General features: G+C 46.4%; 1 protein-coding gene across 1 annotated transcript; it reads left to right on the top strand.

Moving 5' to 3' along the window:
- Window positions 1-1,466: 1,466 nt before the first annotated feature.
- Window positions 1,467-19,993, top strand: UPRT (uracil phosphoribosyltransferase homolog). Its single transcript, XM_075162476.1, has 7 exons — window positions 1,467-1,766; window positions 8,377-8,419; window positions 14,532-14,601; window positions 16,883-16,945; window positions 17,696-17,857; window positions 18,591-18,689; window positions 19,571-19,993. The coding sequence occupies exons 1-7, from the start codon at window positions 1,483-1,485 to the stop codon at window positions 19,675-19,677; spliced, it is 828 nt and encodes a 275-aa protein (XP_075018577.1). The 5' UTR covers window positions 1,467-1,482; the 3' UTR covers window positions 19,678-19,993.
- The last annotated feature ends 365 nt before the right edge of the window (window positions 19,994-20,358 follow it).

The following is a 20,358-nucleotide window of genomic DNA, read 5'->3' as shown; positions in this document are numbered from 1 at the left end:
ATCACATTGCCATTATGACAGTTATTTGCCAGATATTTCTTTTTGGCTTTCCTGTATTTAATTTGATCCCATTACTTGCAGTACTCCCTCCTTCTATCATCATTAATAATTTCTCACCCTTCTTAAGTGTTTACAGCATGGGGTATAGTCACCCCTTAGTTATCTGTAAACTAAGCTGCTAGCATTTAGCACTTTTAATCCCTTTCTCAAAATTAATCGCCTCCTCTCCACCAGTCTGCTGCTGTGTTTTTTCAGTGTTAGATGAATGACAGAACGTCATTTTCAATATTCCATCAGAACTCTAAACATTCCTCTTTGTATTTCATGAGAGGAATATATTTATTTCTCATGCCGTTGGTGCTTGCTTCAGAACTTTAAAACTGCATTAGACAAAAAATTAGTGCTAGTCTGTACTACAGAGAGTATGCACTGAATGGTCAAATGCCCGTTTTCCATCCTCGATTTTAGGGTCTTACTGGAAGTACGTAACAGGTTCTATCACTGACGCAGCGTACAGGCTTATGGAACCGGCTCTTCTCTGCGTATTTAAGGAGACAAGCCTGTGATAATACAGTTGTCTCCGAATGGTGTTGTGAGGTTAACAATACGTGTTTGTCGATTGATTCTGTAAATCTCCGTTAGAGAGGCATTAGACCTACGTCAAATACTGCCATACCACAATTCAGGGTTCTTCTACCCACAGTCAGGATATTCCGTGTAGCGCGTGTCCAAAGAGCTTGATAGGGTGGAAATACTGGAGATACATCACACGGCTGAGAGCCCGTGCTGCTGGTCGGATCGATGCGGGATGTCTCTGCACACACAGATAAACCTGACAGTTGGGCGTTTGTATTCAGGAGAAATTCACAATTACACATTCGGACTGCCTTCAGTCCTGCCTCCTCTTCTCCTCTGACCCTGCACGGATCTTATGTCTATTACAGTTTCCAGCATCCCGAGAGATCCCCAAAAAAACACCAAAACCCAACCAAATACAGAGAAAAACCCCGCAGCACAGCTTTTCTGCCATGCGGCGGACGCCGAGAGGCGGCACTCAGCCCCTCGCCGAGCGGGCCCTGCAGCTGACAGGGGTCTCCGGGCAAAACCTGCCGGGAAGGCGGAGGCGGCGGGCGCAGGACGAGGAGCCTGACAGGCCGGCGGAGCCTGACAGGCCGTTGGCGCCCACCGCCCCGAGGCGCCCGCACAGCCCGCCGCGCGAGCGGCTCGAGAGAGGCGCGGGACAGCGGCGGGGACGAGACGTCACCGCGCCGGGCGGTGCCGACAGCAACACCCCGCCCCTCCCCGCCCGCCTCCCGTGCCTGCGCTCCCGCCGCGGCCTTGAGTGGCGGCGCCGGCAGCCAATAGAGCGAGGGCGGGCCGGCGCGATCCCCCCTGCCCCCCTCCCCGGCGGCGGCGCAAGCGGGGCCGGCGCGGCGCGTGGCGGCAAGGGCCGGCGCGGGGGGGCGGGGCCCGCCCCGGCGCATGGAGGCGATGCCCTGCCAGAACCAGCGGCTCGGCCCGCGGCCGCAGGACGAGCAGCCGGCGGCGGCCGCCGCGGGCGGCGGCTCCCGGCTGATCCGCTTCGCGGAGCCCGGCGAGGAGAGCAGCGGCTGCCCCAGCCCGGACAGCAGCAGTAACGGGGCGGTGGCGGCGGTGGCACCGCCGATCGCCGCGGGGGAGGGCGGCGCGCCGCCGATCGGGCCGCAGCTGAAGCTGCTGCCCATGAACGACCAGCTCCGGGAGCTCCAGACGATCATCAGGGACAAGTGAGCGGGCGGCGGGGCGGGCAGCGGCCGGGGAGGCCGCGCGGCGCCGGCGGCGGGAAGCGTGGCCTGAGGAGGAGCCGGGGGCTGAGGGGGGATCGCCGCCCGCCGGCCCCCGCTTCCCTCAGGGAGCCGCAGTCCCGCCGAGCCCGCTCTCGGCCGGCCTCCAGCGCCGGCTTCCATGCTCGGCGCAGCCTCCCGAGGGATGCGGCGGCGGACGCTGCCCGCGGGCTCCCGGCGCCGCTGCCTGTCAGCCAGGTGGCACCCGCCGAGGCCGGGGGCGGCGGGCGGGCCTCTGGCGGGGCGTGCTCCCGTGCCGGGCTTAACGCCCGCGCTTCTGGGCGCTGCGCCAGCGCCGCGGCCGTGCAGCCATTGCTGGTGACGTGTGGCCGGAGGGGACGGGAAGGGAGGGGAGGGGAAGGTGTGCGCCGCCGCCCGCCCGCCCTTCGCCTCTCCCGCCCCTCGCCTCGGCTCGGCGGCAGGCAGCGCTCCCGGGGGCTGCGATAGCCGGCTCCGCCTCGGGGCCGTCGGTGACAAAGGCATTGATGCGGCGGCTTTTAAAAGCTCTTACAGATCTTTGCGCTGATGTGAGGTTCTTGCGTACCTCCGCAGCGTGGACGGCTCAGGGCTTGCTTGCCACATCATCATCACCGTAGAACGGAGCATAAAACCCTTGAGGAAGGAAGCTGTAGCTTATTGCCGCCCCGGCAGGAGCTGGGCCTCGTTGCCACTGTCCTGGATATCGTACACTGTACGCAGGATGGGGTGGATTAAGGCAACGCGGGTATGGGAGCACAGACTGGATTTAAAGGTTGGCAAAGGACAGGTGCTAGGTTTGGGAATCAATGGCAGGGAAATCACACGAGTTCGCTGAAGATTGGGACTACCCTGTTAAGGAAAACATAAGGGCCAAGTCTTTGTATTAATGGGGGGGTGTGTTAAGGATTTTGGGACAAGGATAGCCATAAGAAAACAGATCACAAGGGCAGCCTGAGAGAGCTAGAAATGAGAAAAAGATTGGAGAAAAGTGGTACTAGCTGAAATGAAAGTGATCTGGAATCAGATGTTTGAGGAGCAGGGACTGTAACAAATTAGGCAAAAAGAATAGTTTTGGAATAAAAGGTTGGGGATAGCATAGAGACTGTGGTGGGGACCATGGTGGGCTGGGAGGAGTGGGAGAGAGACAGTATTGAGGGAGGCAGACAAGGAGAGAACAGTTTGTTTACTTAAGGCACATACATAACCTGAAAGGAGACTGCCTTTTTTGAAGACAATCATTTTCCATTGTTGTCACTTTGTGTCACCAAGAGTCCTTGCTGCTACCATACCTTGTGAGACACAAAGGTGTTATTCCAGTTTTAGAAATTTTAAGCTGCAGAAATTCATGCAAAATTGTGCCTCACTGCTGAACATCCAATATGAGATACTTAATGTTTTATTATGCCTTACATAGCATCCCACTGACCACATTTGTAGCTTTGATTGTTCACCACTTGGAAGGTGATATCATACACTATTAAATTTAGCTTGCAACATATGACAAACATAAGTAGCGGCCATCTATTAAAAGCACAATTTGCCTACTGTGATGCAAGAACCACCAGCAGACACAGAGGGGTGAAATCAAGTTCATTGATAGAGTGATCAGGTTCTGAATAAAACGTTCTCTTCCTGCAATGCATGGGCTTTCTAACATCTGCAATAACTAACACATAGCACAGACGCAGTTCTTCACCTTGTTTCATATCTGTCCATCTGCGTTTAGTCTACATTTTCCTATTTCCTGGTTCTTGAGTACTTTGTAGCCACTAACACTAATACATTTTTATGCAAAACTAATCATCATCTCTCAAAGACAATACCTACATTAATTTTATTAGCTTACGTGAACCTTGTTACCTTAAACTAGTTGTTTTTTTTTTTAATCTTCAAAGCATTCTGGAAAAACATAATCTCATTGCAGGCAGGAGCACACAGAGGTAGTGCAGTCTCGATGTAAGGAGGGCAATTGTGGCAAGACCACACAAAAGATCTGTGCAGGCGAGAATGTCTGCCTGGCTGCTTCCCTGCAGCACAGAAACGGAAGTTTTAAGTGGGTTAAGCAGAGAGAGAGAGAGAGGAAATCCAAACTAGGCTTGGTGATGGCCTATAGAAGGTTTTGAGGTTAATGAAAAAGAAATAGCATATAGTTTTGACATCTAGGCGAATACTAGCAGTGTGGTTACTGTACCCAGCTAGGGTTTTTTTATTATTATTTTGTTGTAAGTAGGTTTTGAATGCTGGCAAATACGTTTACTAAGTTTCTGGTTATAGTGAGCTTATCCAGAAACCAGCAGCTGATATTTTAATTTTGAAGAGATTTTTTTTTAGAGTTGCATCAGCTTCATTACATGAGACTTTGGTAAGGGAAAGTGTAGAATAAGACTTGTAAATAATGAATTACTCATAACAGCTGCAGTAATAGCAAACTGTGCTTTATTCTGAGCGTGACACTGCCCTGGCAGTGGAGATGTAACTGTCACTTCCAAGCTCCCTTCCCGACCAGTAAGGAAAACTGGACAACAGCCTGCTCAGAAAGGCAGGTGTAGGCTTTGTATGTAAGGACAGTAGGGAAACACCATTTTTGCATTCTGTCCCAGAAAATCAGCTGCATCAAATAAGAGATCTGGGACTGGCCTGTCATTCAGAAAGATGCTAAAACGTGCTCAGCTGCAAGGGTGGGAGGATTTCTTACGCACTGGTTAGAAACCGTTGCAGTAGCCTTTCCCTGGGCAGGTGTAATCTGCCTTAAGACGACTATATGACCACTGTAGCATTCAAACCAAGTGCTAAAAGAAGCTCTTCAGAAGAAGTATCATATTTGTGAATAAGGAGCTATACGGCTAAGAGGAGCTACTAGTCAAAAAATCCGATTTAAACTGACAAAAGGGTATGTTCACATACGCTGCTTGGGGAAGAGGGAAAAGCTGTGTCATCTAAAGGGCAATTAGATACCTATCACTTAATCTTTCTTTCCGGATTAAAAAAAGAACAGGTAACAGGATAGCTGCCTTAACTCAAGGAAGATATTTGGATTACTTAATGCTGCAGAAGATGGATGTTCCAGGTACAGCAGACACCTGAAAAGGTCATGAAAAGGACAGAAAATAAAAGGCAAGCTACTGGGGAGAGAGAAACAGAACAAAACTAGGGAAAAAACCCAGTCAAATAGGACTGTTACTGTGAAGTAAGGAAGGGATAGATACTCCAAGTGCAATGCAAGTTAGAATCAGGCATGCTTACACGGAGCTAAGGATGGTCAGGCCAGATGCAGAAGACCTCAGGGTCTCTATTTTGTCCATAGCGTGAGCTGCTCAGAAAAGTGGAAAGCTCTTTCCTTGTTCCTGAGAGGATTCAGAGGAAGAAATCACGGCCTTTCAATTGGAATAACTGTCCAGTTTAAAAGAAAAACCCACCTTCGTGTGGCTGGTCATCTTGTCCTGTGGAGGGTTCAGCGACAGCTGGCTGAATCAGTAATGGCCGTCTGATAGACTAAAATGACCATGTATTTCTTTTGCTACATTAAAGTTAACAAGAACTAAGTCTGTGTGCCAGAGTTGGGGAGATGGATAGATCACCTCAACTTGAGTGTGCGTGGGTTTGCTTGTTTGTCCTCAGGCTTGTTCGCTTTTCCATATAGCGAATGCCTAACCGGTGGGCAGATGCCTTTTACACTGTGTGTTGGATATGAATTTTGAGTCCTCTAATGGGATGTGAACTGATGTGTTTAAGTATTGAATGTTTGGGAACAAACAGTTATAGCCTCTTTCTAAGGAAGGTATGATCTCAAAGTCATTTCTGGTCTGCACAGATTAGAACCAGGGATCTGGAAGCTGAAATGAGTAGTGCAGCAATTTCTGATGTAGAGTCTGGTTTCTATAGAAGCAAATTCATTAGCTCAGATTGGTAGTGTCATTTTAACTCCTGATTTAACAATAGACATGATTTAAATGTAGGTGTTTAAAGGTTATTGTGTCTGTTATGTGAGATCGTTCTGTTGTGTTCTGCTAAGGCTTCTTATTCCCTAGGGAACTGAACAATATAGAAATGAAGACAGTACAGGGGTAGGACACGCAGTCCTGACTGCTATACAGAGTAGGATGATTGAGGCGTGTGTAACTCACCTGCGATGAGTAAAGATGACTACTGCAGGCGGGAAGGGTGGGATCCCTTTCACATACCACCCCCCCAGCCCAGGCACTGGGAAAAATTAAGTACTGAAGTGCTGTTTCCCAGCTACATCATCTCCCCTTAATGGCAACAGTTCATCCAGTGCCTTAAGTTTTTTTATAAAGGCCTTTTACAAATTCTGTTTAGGGAAGTGGCTTTTTTTTCAGTCTTTCCTTCACAGGACTCTGGATGTCTCTCAAGAAGTTCTTCTGTAAGGGAACTAGAGAAACGGGGATTACTAAAGCGCATCAGACCGCGACCTGCATAGCCTACAGCCGTATCAGTGGTTCTAACTAGTACTGAGCGCTAAAGCAGCAAGAAACCCTGCAGTTAGTTTGTATTATGGTATATTCGCAAAAACCGTTTCTTCTCACCTTTTAAGACACGCATGTGACACTGTGTCTTGAGTGATGCCATGCTTCCATACCTTCAGAAACAAAATGAAACTAATTTATATTGTTTAACACAATGTTCGTGTTGTTAGCCATATGCTACAACAGTCGGGTTTTAACACCTCACTTTTCTAGATGTTGTCTTGTTACTTTATCGAGAAGCTGAAAAAGTTTCCAGTCTGCCATTGATCGTTACTTTCTGTACTTCTATCTGGTATTTAAGGTGAACAGTTGTAGTGTTTTCACATAAGCCTTTTTTTCTGGCCCCTAGCAATTCTCATATGATGTGGGGCTTGAAATCTGGTCACAGCTTTCCAGCTGCCGGTGCGCAAGAGGTCTGTCATTTTCAGTATTGCTATTATTTGTCTCTCGTTTTTATGCACCATTGTTTTCTGTTGTACTCCCCTCAAGAAACAGGCATAACTGGGTAAGGGTGTTCAGTGAACTGTGCATAAAAACATCTGTGTCTCTCTGCAAGGACAGAGTAGTTAATTTAAAACCTAGTAATCTGTGTTAATAGCTCATAGTATTCACTCTAAACATGTATCACTTTGCAGTCAAAACTGTGGTCTTGACATTGTTGGGTTTGTCTTACCACCCATTCATGAAATACAGCTAAATTTTCTGAAACACCATAGTCTAGTCTGGAAAGACCTAGATGTGCCACCTACACACTTTGCTGCATCCCTTTTTTTTAAATACTTATACATGCCACAGATGGAAATATGAATCCCTTAAAAAATCTTAAGAAAATCAGTTTGTATGATTGTAGGGTTTTTGAGGTGGCTTTTTGCTGTTTGGGATAGGTGATTTTTTTTTTTTTTTTGAGCATTGCCTTTCTGGTTACTGTCAAAGTAGCAGAAAGATGTGAATATCCTGTTATTACCAGAAAGAAGGAAAAAACAAAAACGAACAGCGTTTTTAATAATGTCTTATTAGCCCAAGGAAAGAAATTAGATTAGGCTGACACCCTTTTTAAAACGCCTTTTTTAGTGTGGCTAAGTCACCAGTTGCTTAGGAAATAAGCAGACAAACCTCTTGACTTTCACTCATCTCAACGTAAGACGTTGCAGAATCTTGGGGATTAAATACAAAACTCTCTTTATGGTATTTAAGGAGACATCCAGAGTATCATGGTTTGAAAATGCCTGCTGTGATTAATAGAAAATTTCACTAAAAAGTACCCGCTTATGATGTTGATGCTTTGTCTGAGTGTTTTTAAGGCTAGCATACTCTAAGTGTTGGCTCCTTAATTGGAAATTTGTCCTACTCTTGTGTAGTGAGAGTTGGTCTTGACATGGGAAGCAAGGTGTTAAAATCTGCTGTTAAAATTCAGGCTTTTAACGAGGCATACTCGCACAGTATGTAGCGGGAGGAAGTGAGCTTATTCTGTCTTCTGAAGGGGCCAAAAGCCGTGCAGTCATGTGAGCAAAAAGTTGCATCCAAGCTAATAAGACTCATTAATCCCTGCTCATTTTAGTCTCAGGTTCACTAGTCTAGTCACACTATGAATGAATTCCAGACGAGATATATCCTGCTTATCAGGTGTGTTAACTCGGTCTCAGGGCTAGGGATCTGTGTTACTGTCCCGTGGTTTCTGATTGACTTAAGAACAGGCGGAGCAAAGCTCTCTGGCTCAGGGCTGTAGGGAATGTACCAGGCTGGTGCTCATCCGAGCTCGTGAGGTGTTTCCGGACTGAGCTGGAACGGTAGTACAGAGGAAAACCTACAGAACATCATTCTTATGTTTTCATGCTTTAATTGCTACTGGTACAGTGCAGCAGCGTTGCCAGTAGTAAGAGGGAACCCCTGCGTTAGCTCACTGCATCTCAGTCTTCGCCACCATGCAGGAAACCCATGGAGCAGAATCTCTGTGGGATAAATTTTGTATATGGTAGGAGACTTTTCTCTGAACTGCCTTTAGAATATATTGTCCTTGAATTGATATTCTATTTAAGCAATGTTCTTAAAATTATTCCCCAATTTAAAATGGAAATTATTACCTTTTTCAGGAAATCCAGTAGAGGAGACTTCGTATTTTCTGCTGATCGTCTGGTAGGTGAAGAATTTCTTCTTCTTGGTATTGTACTTTGTAACTCTTCCATCAAATGGGTCTTTCAGGCTAGAATAATGGTGGTGTGAGAGCAACTTTTCTACACAAAGGAAATTGCTGATTGACAGCGACTTTCTGTATAGGGACTTCTGTTCTCTGTTACGGACTGCTTTCATCTTAAAGGGTTCCAGAAACCATGTTATTATCAAACACAGCTACTTCAGGATAGAGAGCAGTAGTAATAAGAGAATACTGTTTAAAAACAGATGCACAGAGGCTAGAGATAATTCAGTTTTACTTTGAAACAGTACTTTTGATCTTGTGAACAGAGCTGTACAATTTCTTACAGTCTAGATGTTAACAATTGCTTGCATGCAGAAGTGCCTCCTGGCACTTGTGTATTAGATTAGATTAATAGCTCTGGGTGCACCCACACTGGGAATTTGTTTTTAGCCATATGGTAGTTACTATCAGGGACAAAGCAATTTGAAGTTTTCACACATTTTAGTAAGTCAGAACAAAGGCTGTTGGGAATGCAACATTTATCTCATTTAAATTACATGCTTAAAGAAAACCACAACACTCACGCCCACACATACACTTCCTATTCATGAGGGTGTTTGCTGTTCGCAAATCCACGTTCATTAACAAGGAAAGTCTTTCTTTCCCCCTCTAGCAAAGAGGAGTCCGGAGACCATTCGATTACTAGCACCGTTTGCCACAGCAGGCAGGTTTCCTGTGATGAGCCCAGTCTTAATCCATGCCTGATCCAGGCTTGCTCAGGGCTTAGATATGACCACAACCTAAGATTGTGACTGCAGTGCTTTTTACCTTTGCAGCTTTTCCACTTTCTCCCCTGCTTTTCCCTTGTTGAGGATGTTTCTTGCATTCCCATTCACCAAGAACAGTAAAGGCCCAAGCCAACAAATCCCATCACTCATCACTCGTGGATCAAGTGACTGACTGGGGTGCCTTCTTTGCCAACAGTACTTCATATTGGACAGGCGGAAAGTCGCAGTCCCAACTTTGTTCCGTGCCAGCAGTTCTCAGCAGATGCCATTTAAACAGGCACATGTCCTTTACAGTTCGTTGGACGAGTAGGAACAGCCCAGGAAACATCCACCACCTGTGAAAGACTAGCTCAGCTATGTGTCGTTCTTCCTGGGTTTTGTGGTTTCGGGTTCTTCACGTGCTTAAATGTGCAAATAGGATTCAGGAAGCCAACAAAGGTCAACACCAGCAATCCCACACATTTTCAGGGTATGGGTCTCCAGGGCAGGGGTCGGGTCCCTTCCCCACCAGTACTCCCTTCACAGGAGGGGTTTCTGGTTAACATTCTCATTTTACCTTGTATTAGGTTCCCATCGTGCTGCACCCTTTAAGGAGCATTCATTCCTACCAACTTCTTTGAATTAAAGAGAAGCACTATATTCCTAATCTTATAAAAAAGAGATACTTTAAAATTTTAAAAAAGAGATAATCTAACAGTGGCTATTCTAATACTGACAGGAAAACCCTTAACAGTCTTGACTGTACCTTATTGTCGTTCATTAGTGCGAAGGACCACTCCCACATACCTTTTCACTTTACTTGGAGGTCTTGCGCCATTTTGAGGGAAGCACTGATTTTTTCCCCCTCATTGCTAGAAACTGCAGCTTCCAGGCAGGGAGTTGAGGTCAGGCTACGGGCTGGCCAGCGCTTGCACAGATGGGGAGCTGCTCTTCACAGAAGCGCCTCTGCTGGTCATGCAGATGTCTGCTACAGAACCCGCTAGTCTGTTTTTCATTTTGTGGGAGGAATTTTATGCAAAACAGTATGTAGGACTATCTCATTTTCGGTATGTTATTCCTAGGTGTGGCGAAGAACAGTTGCAATTTCATGTGGGACGTGGTCTCCACTAAGCTTGGTGGGGTGCAAACATAGTTAAGACTCACTATGTTTTCCACCCAGTTAGCAAACAGAACTTAATGGCAAGATGCAATACATGAAGAGAAGAAACATATGCGTGGGATTGATGGGTAACAAAGTACATCTCGTTGCAGAGAGAAAACGAAAATGAAGTTAAGCTTGCTGCTAGCTTGGCAGTTGTTAGTGGCAGCATCTCATAAGGTCACCATAGGAAGAGGTCTTAAGGAAGGATTCTAAAGCTGATGGATTTCTGGTGGTACAGTTTTTTCTTCTGGCAGTTTGTTTCACATGTGAGGGGATGACACCAAAGAAACGTTCAAAGATACTTGTGAGAGAAAGGAGTTAACAGGCGGTAAAGGTTAGCAGGGAGTTTCTGAAAGCCACTGCCAGTGCTGTGATCCTGAAGCGGAAAGATGTGGGGTTAAAGTCATGAGGATGAAGACAACCCATCTTGTGTTTGTGTAGGAGGAGAGGCAGCTGTGGGAAGTAAGCCTCTGACACAGGAGACGATCAATCGTTATGACTTGCGGTAGTAGATACCTGGACAGGTAGACCTCAAAGCGGTCGTGAGACCAATTTGAGAAACACCGGCAGACAATTCCTCTCAGTGCAAGAGGCTCACACCGAACCCTTGTATGTGTGCTGCCCAGCACCCACGCACTGTGGAAGCATTTAATCGACGTCACCTTGCAGGACTGCTGTAGAACTGGTGAGACGCTCACAAAGCCCGCAGCATTTTTACTGAGACCACCTGAGAACTTTTTCCCAAGGCCTGCGCAGTAGGAGGTACACAATAAGCTAGGTCCAGCCCCGTGAAGTTAAGCTGCTGCTGCCCACCAGCTGAGCGGTGTGTTGTTGTGGGCTAAGAGACCAGGCGAGTAAGAGGAAGAGGAGCCATCTCCCAGAGGCACAGAGGACATTGCGTGTCTAGAGTCTTGGCCAGGACCAAGCAAAGTTGACTTGCTGCCTGGATTCAGGCAGGCGTTTGTCATTTGCACAGCACTGACCTACAGCCTCAGTTCACACCGTGGTGCTTTTCAGCAGAAGGTGAATTTTGTGGTTTGACTGGAGGTCTGAGGTTGAGGAATTAATTAGTTTCTCAGCCCTACCAGCGACTCCCTGCGTAACACTGAACGAGTCACTTCACCTTTCCGCCCACCTGCCTCTCTTTCAGCGGGGTGATAGTGCATACTTCAAAGGTGGTTTGAAATCCTGAGGTGCAGAGAGCTGTGTAGATATGAAGTACGGCTGACAGCCCCACTGCTCTGCCTTCCCTTCAGCTTCCAAGAAAAGTTACAACATAATGGGTTAGAGGAACCCCCTAGGAATTACTGTGATCTTGGAAATTAGGGGATGCGTGGCTATCACACAAAATACAGTTAGACTGCTGTCTTCCCACAAATAGGGGAAGATAATAATGGTCAGTCCAGAATTTGTTTAAATTCTGCTTTCTTGGCATTTAAATGCTTCACCTTTTTCCAAATTGCAGGCAGGCGGAAGAGTTGTAACATGCAACTGCTGAGGAACACAGATACCTTTTGGGGTGGCTCTAAAAGGGCTCCCATTTTTCCAGTTTTGTCTGGTCAGAGCAGCACCACCTCTGACTGCACCCTGGCTGGTTTTGTCATTTAGTGACCACATCTCTTCTAAATGAGAGTACTGTCAGCCTGCTTTCTGTAGTTGCCTATACCCAAATTGCTGTGTTCACGGACTCTGAGGAACTGGTCAAACCTGATTTCTTCAGTGGTATTTCAGTGTGGCAAGGAGACTTCATTCATGTGCTTAATGGGCTGAGAAAAGGTAGATTCCACTAACATTTTCATATCCTTGAAATGTTTATGTGGTAGTTAGCTAAAACTCCTTGGACCTCTATTAACTTGTTTTTGCTAACAGTTCTAACAGATGTTGGACTAATGAAGGTTCGAAGCAAACAGTATTTCCCTTTGTTTACTGCAAAGGCTCAGGGGTAAATCTTAAACGTAGAACTGTAATAAGTGAGCACATTGACATATAATTTTGTATATCAGCATTAAATGCTTAATCTAAAACTCCAGCATAACTCTGTAAGCCTTGACAGTTTAACTAGGCCTGCTAGAATTTAACATCTTTTAGCTTTTTTTTTTTTTCCCAATTACAAATAGACTTTATTTTTGTTATTGATAACTTTAATTCATGGTTTTAATTTCCAGTCAAACTCTTCTACCTTAGGACCAAAGCTTGGCTTCCCTGCTTCATGGGGAGCCATAATGATACCTGATTTAGCTTCCAAGCAATGGCAGCCACCTCTCTGGGGGAGGAGCAGGGCTGCTGGTTCTCAGGGCCAGAGAGAAAAGAGGGGGAAATTATAATCCCTGAGCATGGGGGCAGAAAGCACAGTGCAAAAAATAAATGTTTTGTCAACACTGACAAGTTTACAGAAGAATCTTCCCAGCCTCTGTATAAAACATTGATACGTGTAGTAATACCAAGGAGATTATTTAACTATAGACTTTCACTGGTTTACTCTAAACTTTTGGCAGATAATGTGGAGCGATGTTAACATGATAGCAGTATGAAAAAAAGTGTTTCTTCCAAACCTGGCTCACAGGTTGGCTTTTTTTGGTGAAATAGCTTTAAAAAAATAAAATAAAATTGTGTACAGATGTGCCAGAAACCTAAAATTAAATCAAGGATTTCTTGGCTTATGTGAGACGATGTGTGTTTCAGTAGAAGAACACTGGTGCCTTCAGTCTCAGGATTAAAGTGACTGAGTCAAAAGACTGAGTCAAAAACCCTACTTGCAGAGAGACAGGAGGAAGAAGAGGAGGAGGAGGAAGGCAGTAGAGCTGGCTTCTCTACGTATGCTTCCTGGAGCCACCAGACATGCAGTGGCAAGCACAAAGGGGACTGACAATTCAGAAGGACCCGTTTCCCATACGCAGTTTTGCTACAGAAATATTACCTGGTGAATTGCTTTTTCAGTCTTCTGCTCCTGTTACATGTCCATTGCACCCTTTGAGCCCTGCACTGGCTTAGTCTGACCACCACCTCTGAACATGGCTGCCGCAAACCCAACTCTAGGAAAAAATCATTGCTCTAAAATGACTGAAAAGATCTTCAAAGAGGGATTGTAAATTTAAGGGACCGTTTCTAATTCCTAACAGAGGCTGCCTGTATGCTAGGAACTAGGGCAGAACGGAAGAACAGAAAAAAGTCTTCCAGTCTGCTCTGCCTTGTTTCTGGAATAAGAAATGTCTGAAGCGAGCAGGATACAGTCCCAGGAGCAATCAGCTCATTTCTGCCATCATACGGTGACTTTTGCTTGACAGGTTTCATCTTCGGCTTGGCAGTAGCTTTCCTTGAGCAGTTCTGGCCTGCGAATCTTTGGCTCACTAGCAGAAAGAATTTTTACATCTTTAATACCCAGAGCATCTTTCCCGGGCAATCATTCCGAGTTCAGATGAATACGTTTCGGTAACTTTGCCTGGGGTACAGCTGCAGGGCCAGCACCAGGGGAGAGCTGGAGGTTTGCTGGCCACTCGAGGCTGGAGGGGTGTGTGGCTTACCAGCACCTCCAGTAGAGATGTCCCTGCTGAACTGGGCCATCTCTGCCGTGTGAAAGCGCAGGTGCTTGGCAGAGCGTCCCACAGTAACCACAGCTGGCCGGTGCCAGAAGAAGGTGATAAAGAGATTTCTAGATCTACTGACTTGTCTTTGCACTCGGTGGAGCATTTACATCGCTGCAGCTTCTGTGGCTGTTCTGGCAGCCCCACTGCAGTTCAGTTATAGAAATACAGATGTGAAAATAGACCTCAGAGCCTAGCTGATGTGGAACTGAGAGAAGGTGAATTTTCCCTTTTTCTCAGTAGTATTTTCTGTCAGCAAAATGAAGTTGCATTGGTGCTTCACTCATTTGTTGAGAAAAATTTGTCTGTGATGCCTATGCCTGCCAGATAGAAATAAAGTCAGTTTTATGATTGCCGATGCACCCCCTCCTTCTTTCAATTCTGTTTTGTAATGCTGCCTTCATTTGATTTGTGGACAAAACGTAGGCATCACCCCCAAAAGGTCTCTACATTCAGTCCCTAACTACTATTAAAGAGACCCTTTTAGACCCTTCAGGCTGTTAGGTCTTCACCTGGTACTTGTGAAAACTACTAACATTTAGCATCTTGCCTCCATAGATAACAAATCCCTTCAGGCTGACTCATGTCTTTGGTTCTACAGATCAGACTTGTGGTTGAAGAGGGACTGAATCAACTGCCATACACAGAATGTACCGTGACCACTCCAACAGGTATGTGAGAAATGACTCCTCCCCTAGGTAGAACTGGAAGTGGAAGCTTAACTAATATAAAAATATATGGAACTGTTAAAAGAATTGTAGAATCATAGAATATCTCGAGCTGGAAGGGACCCGTAAAGGATCATTGAGTCCAACCCCCTGCTCCTCGCAGGACTACCTAAAACCAAACCATATCACTAAGAGCGTCATCCAGACGCTCCTTGAACTCACGGCTTGGTGCCGTGACCACTCCCTGGGGAGCCTGAAACAGTTTTAACATTGAGGGTAGAGTACAGAGTTAAGGTCCCTTCCAGTATTTAAAAAGCTAGAAGGTGAGTAACAACAGAATTGAGCAAAACATACAGTCATATAGTTGTCATTTTACAAAGGTTTTAAATTGGTCTTGCAAAACCATGATGAAAATTTACCAGTGTACGTGCAAGATCAGTTTACTTGCCCATACTGCAATGCTGAATTAAAACTGATGACATTTTGCATGCCCATTAAGAAAAAGTACTTGGCACAAGCAGTTTTGCCATGCCAGCCTAAATCTGTCTCTGTTTGCAACTGTGGGCCAGCTGGGAGTGATGATAAGCAGGAAATAAAAAGTGGCTGTGTTGACACTAGAGGAAACCCATTGCAGTGATTTTGGTTTGCTCCTGTTAACTGTAAGGGTACGTAAGGTTGCACGCGTTACTCAGAGGTAGCTGCTTAGTGCATCAGCAGCTTCTTGGGAACAGCTCAGGTACGCGCTGTGAGCCCACAGCACACCTGTAAGACGCCAGGCGAGCCCTCTTCCCCCGAGAAAGTCATCTGCATTTCTGCAGGGTGAGAGCAGCTCTGTACATCGACACCCTCTTCCCCTCTGCCCTTCCCAGTAAATCATTCGTATGTCTTTACTTTTAGTTAGAGAAAAGATGGACTGAGAACACTCAATTCTGAAACCAGACAGAGTTTAGGAAGGCACTCAGGAGGCACAATCACTTACCTGTGCTCCTTTTTAAATAAAACGGCAGCTACTTTACTTCTTGAGCGTTGGCATCACATCTGGTCAGTTGGTGACGGATAGATTGATGACCATCTTCTCTCTGCGTTACACAATTTGACTGGCAGGTCCCCTGCAAGTAACATCACTCGGAAGCTCTACAGTTCTGTTTGAGCGGGCCACTCACCTGGCCGTGGGCACAGGGACTCGCGGACCTTGCCCTCTGAGCACACGTCGCCGTGGTGAGAAGACGCAGTTCCCTGCCCTTACTCCTAGCCACGCTGTAGATGGGCTCCTGCTGTCTGAGCTCTGCAGTCGGTGTGTTTGCCCTCTCGCTCCACAGCTGTGCCCAGGGAGGGGGCCAAAATGGCTTCAGCTGAGCTCTTCCAGTAGGAGCTCTTCCCTTGAGAACTCAGACGCTTCTGCATGAATTCCTGCTTATCTACACTGAGCTCTTTCTCTTCAAGTAAGATGTCGTAACAAAAAAACCCACAAAACCAGGTGATTTCTGCTCTTCCGGGCTCAGAAGCAGAACACCCCTCACGGACATCAGTGGAACAGCCTATTCTTTCTCCTTTAAGGGAGCTTTTGGACTTTTGAGTCCGGCAGGGGAATATGCAACGCCTGTAAGAAACATCAGCGCATGTTCTTCCCAGCAGTGGTGCTGGGCAAGCTTGTTACCAGCTTCTGGGGTTAGATCTGAAGGACTATGACTGGGACAATCTTGCTTTGCTGTCTTTATCTCTGCATTAGCGAGAGACTTGAGCTCACAGTACTGATGAGCTGTGTCTCTCATATGCATACCATTGCCCACTTCTTTCTTTCAGTGACCAAGAACACAACAGTAGCATTGCAGCATCATATTTCAGTTCTAACTCTTCCACCTGCAGCACTGGACTGCATTTACCTGGCTTCCTAGGGCACATACCGTTTACCTTTATTTTGCGTAGCTCCTTCATTTAAAATAATCACAGAATACCCGAGATACAAAACACATACTTGGAAAGGATCACTTCAGTGCCACTTTTCTGACATGACTTCTAAAGGTAAAAAAAGCTCAAGTTCTTTACCAGTTATGGTTTTGGCCCTGTTCCCATTGCTTGTTTGAGGGCTGCAGGATGTGGTGTGCAGGTTGGTTCATGCCACCCGTTGAGAGACGTGGAGCTCGCTGTTGTCCCCTGGGTACTCGGGGGATCTTGGTTCCATTCACACCAAGGTCACTTAAAACGGCGTCCCCCAAAGGGGCATTAAGGTGGGGCGGAAGGCAGCAATCACTGCCACTGACGTCTGGTTTCTTTCCTCTCACAGGACACAAGTACGAAGGAGTCAGATTTGAGAAGGGGAACTGCGGAGTCAGCATAATGAGAAGCGGTAGGCAGTTTCTGGTTGTTGAATGAGCACGAATTAAACGTTTTGGAAACCTGTAAGCAACTTCCTTTCCACAGCACTGCTCTACAGCAAAGTTTTACCCAAACCTGACAGTTGTTGTTCTTTCCTAGGTATCCTAGATCACAGAATGCCCAGTAATACGTTTCGTTAGCTTTTTAGGAGACAAAGAGCTGCCACAGGTTTCACCCGGCCTCTTCTCCAGCAACTGTTGGCTGGGAGAGGCCGGGCCAAGAGTCCGTCCTCGTTTGCCGCCGCCGGCTTCTGCTGGGAGAGCGGCCCCAGACAGACCCTGCTCCGCGGGGGCGGGTGGCGGCCGTTTCGCCCAAGGCTGCGGAAACCTTTGTCTCTGCGACGTAAAGCCCAGGGGCTGCGCAGCCGCCCGCGCTCCTTCTGCACCGAGGTGTCTCTGGCAGAGCCCGGGGACGCTCTCCAGACCCCACGCGCTGTTTTGACGTTTCCAGCTCTCGCCTTCGAGGGCTTAGCGCTGGTGCGTGGGAACGCTGATACCCAGCAGCTAAGTAACACCAGGCAGACTCCTTTTTCTGTCTAAACACTGAAAAAAGGAAAACAGCTTCCAGTGATTTTCACACTTAGAACCGAGAAAAAAAATCTCCTCTTTAGAACTCTTCAGTACAGCAGTGGGACTGTCTGTTTAATTGTAGCATCTTGCAATTGTGCCGTTTCTCAGCGTGTAACGATTTGTCGCTGGTTTTTTCCGCTGCTGACTTTGAGGAGAGGCAATGGAACAAGGTTTACGAGACTGCTGTCGATCCATCCGCATAGGAAAAATCCTGATACAGAGCGACGAGGAGACTCGGAGAGCGAAAGTGTACTATGCCAAGTTCCCACCAGACATTTACAGGAGAAAAGTTCTTCTTATGTACCCGATACTAAGTAAGTGTCTTTCATCATTATGTGCAGCTAGACTCATCTGAACAGTGAGTGCGCCGCCTTTAAAGGAAAATTTCCAGATTTCGGGGGCTTTGACTAGGTTTTTGCTTGGCTTAGGTGACATAGTAGGGAATTTATCAGCCGGCACCAGTATGAATGCAGGGCAAATCATTTGGGCTTGCCTGCATTCATGAGAAAGGGTGAAGCATTAAGACTTGACATAAATTTAATTTTTTAAATTTTGCCATGAGAAAAGGCTCAAATAGTATTTTTCTCATGCTATTAAAAGACATTATTGGATTAATATTATAATCCTAGAAGTAAACTACTTTAAAATTAAATACAGTTAATACTACAAAAAAAAAAAAGCCGGTAAGCGTGGTAAGGAGTTTGTCAGGATGAAGTAACTTTTCCAGTCTAAGATTTAGTTCTGGTTCTACACATGGAGCTCTTAATTGCCATTTTACTATTTCGGATGAGCATTCCTGCCTCAGGGCTTTAATAAAATCCACCGACTTCAGTGCTTCAAACCTGGCAGCGTTGGCTGTTTCAGAGTAGAGAGGAAGTTCCTTCATCAGGAGACCAAAGTTTCTACCATTAATACATGCAGAGGTGGGAAAGGAGAGGATCACCATTCAGTCACACACCAGTGTTAACACGGATATTCTCGGATGGCCTAGGACAACTTCTTCAACGGGGAGGAAAAAAATAAACCCCTCACTTTTTCCCCTTTTAGGTACTGGTAATACCGTCATAGAGGCTGTCAAAGTTCTCGTAGAACACGGCGTACAACCAAGTGTCATTATCCTGCTAAGCCTCTTCTCCACACCTCACGGTAAGTTGAGGGGGTGCGAGGGGGACAGGAGAGTGAGCGCAGGTACGTTTAATGGGGAAGAGTGACGTTAGCCACGCGCTTCAGACAGCGGTGCGGGGCTGTTCCTTTGCAAATAACGCCAGCAGCACCGCTTTGCTCAGGAGAGAGGGGCTTTTTTTTGGCTGAATTGTAAAACTGAGAGTGAACAGCGACGCGTTTGGTGTAGGCAGTGGAATGGGCTAGGAGAAGGGAAAAGGCCTGTTACACCTAATGGCAAAACTGCAAATGGTAAAGGATTCCTAAAAGCAGGAATTTGCAGCGCTGCCAGGTGCACAAAATGCTTCAGTGGCTCACAAAGCAATGCCAATCCTGCTGTTGCTCTGGACTGCAGCAGCCCACGGATGGTGGAGTCGGTCCGCCACCAAGAGAGTACCCGTTCTGTAAGGAGCGTGAGGTAAATGAAGCTACAGAACGGTCCTGTCCGCACGTTAAAGATCCTGACTTGTGAAAGGGGATCCAAAAGGAACAGCTGTTTCTGTGAAGCAGGAAAGTGGATCTTGTGCGTTGTTTTAAAAATTGGCCATGGCAGAAATCACTATCAAAAAGGTCAGCTGAAGTGCAGAGAGTAATCCTGGCAGTCTGTAACCACTTTGGTGATTATACTGGGAGTATATGTGTATGGTAAAGAAAAGAAAAATCCCAATAAGAAAACCCAAAAAAGCAATCCACTAAATTCAGGAAGTTTCTCCTCCTAGACAGTCAGCTAAGGCAGAAACATGAAGCAGAGATGGAAGAACAGGGCCTGACTTACCTATGGAATTCTGCTAATCATGATTTAACATGTGGCACTGAAACACAGCTGCAGCGCTGTAGTCATTATTGCCTTTGCCCTCTCTCAAAAGGTGCCAAATCCATTATCCAGGAATTCCCCGAGATCACAATTTTAACCACAGAAGTTCATCCTGTTGCACCAACACACTTTGGACAGAAGTATTTTGGAACAGACTGACACTCTCGGAACAAACGGATATGACTGTATGATGTTACAAGAGGTTTTTTCCTACGTTTTATGATTGTTGAGTTGGTTGAGGGCATGTTTAAAAACCTTTTTGGCCAAAGGGGGAAATACTTGACCCAGGTTAGTTCTGGTCAGCTCCTGCCTGAAGGCTGCGTCAGGTGCAGTCACAAAGCACTCTGTCGGTATGAAGTCAAGCATCTCGGTGTGGGGTTGTGTAAATTGGTACTCTCTGCTTTAACTTATTTATTCTTCTGTAGCCTGTCTTGTGGCTGCTTGCAAGAGCAAAATAAAACAACTGAATCACAAAGGTGTGTACTTCATTCCTAGTGGTAATGTTTACGTCACTCCAGGTCAGCTGGTACGGCCACTCCTAACGCTTCCAAAACGATGGGTGCACTTGGAACTCGATGCAATTCTTAGCAGCCACACTGAATTTTTGGCAGAATTTTCAGTCTTTGCATGGTGGCCACGAACTAAAGATGCAACTCTTTGCAATTTGCTCTGTGTAGATTATTTTCAAACAGTAAAGCATCCGCAGCTGTCTTGCTCAATGGTTCTGAGTAAAGCAGCTTCCTATTGCAGTGCACGTGCCCTGGCAAACCGGGCGGGAATCGAGGGTGGGAGCAGCACTGTCCGCAGAAATTCTGCACGTAGAGTACTTGAGTTTTGTCT

The sequence above is a fragment of the Calonectris borealis genome, chromosome 13, assembly GCF_964195595.1.
Source record: "Calonectris borealis chromosome 13, bCalBor7.hap1.2, whole genome shotgun sequence".
NCBI classification, from domain to species: domain Eukaryota; kingdom Metazoa; phylum Chordata; class Aves; order Procellariiformes; family Procellariidae; genus Calonectris; species Calonectris borealis.
Note: the sequence above shows the minus strand (reverse complement) of the source record. Positions and strands in the feature narration are given on the sequence as shown.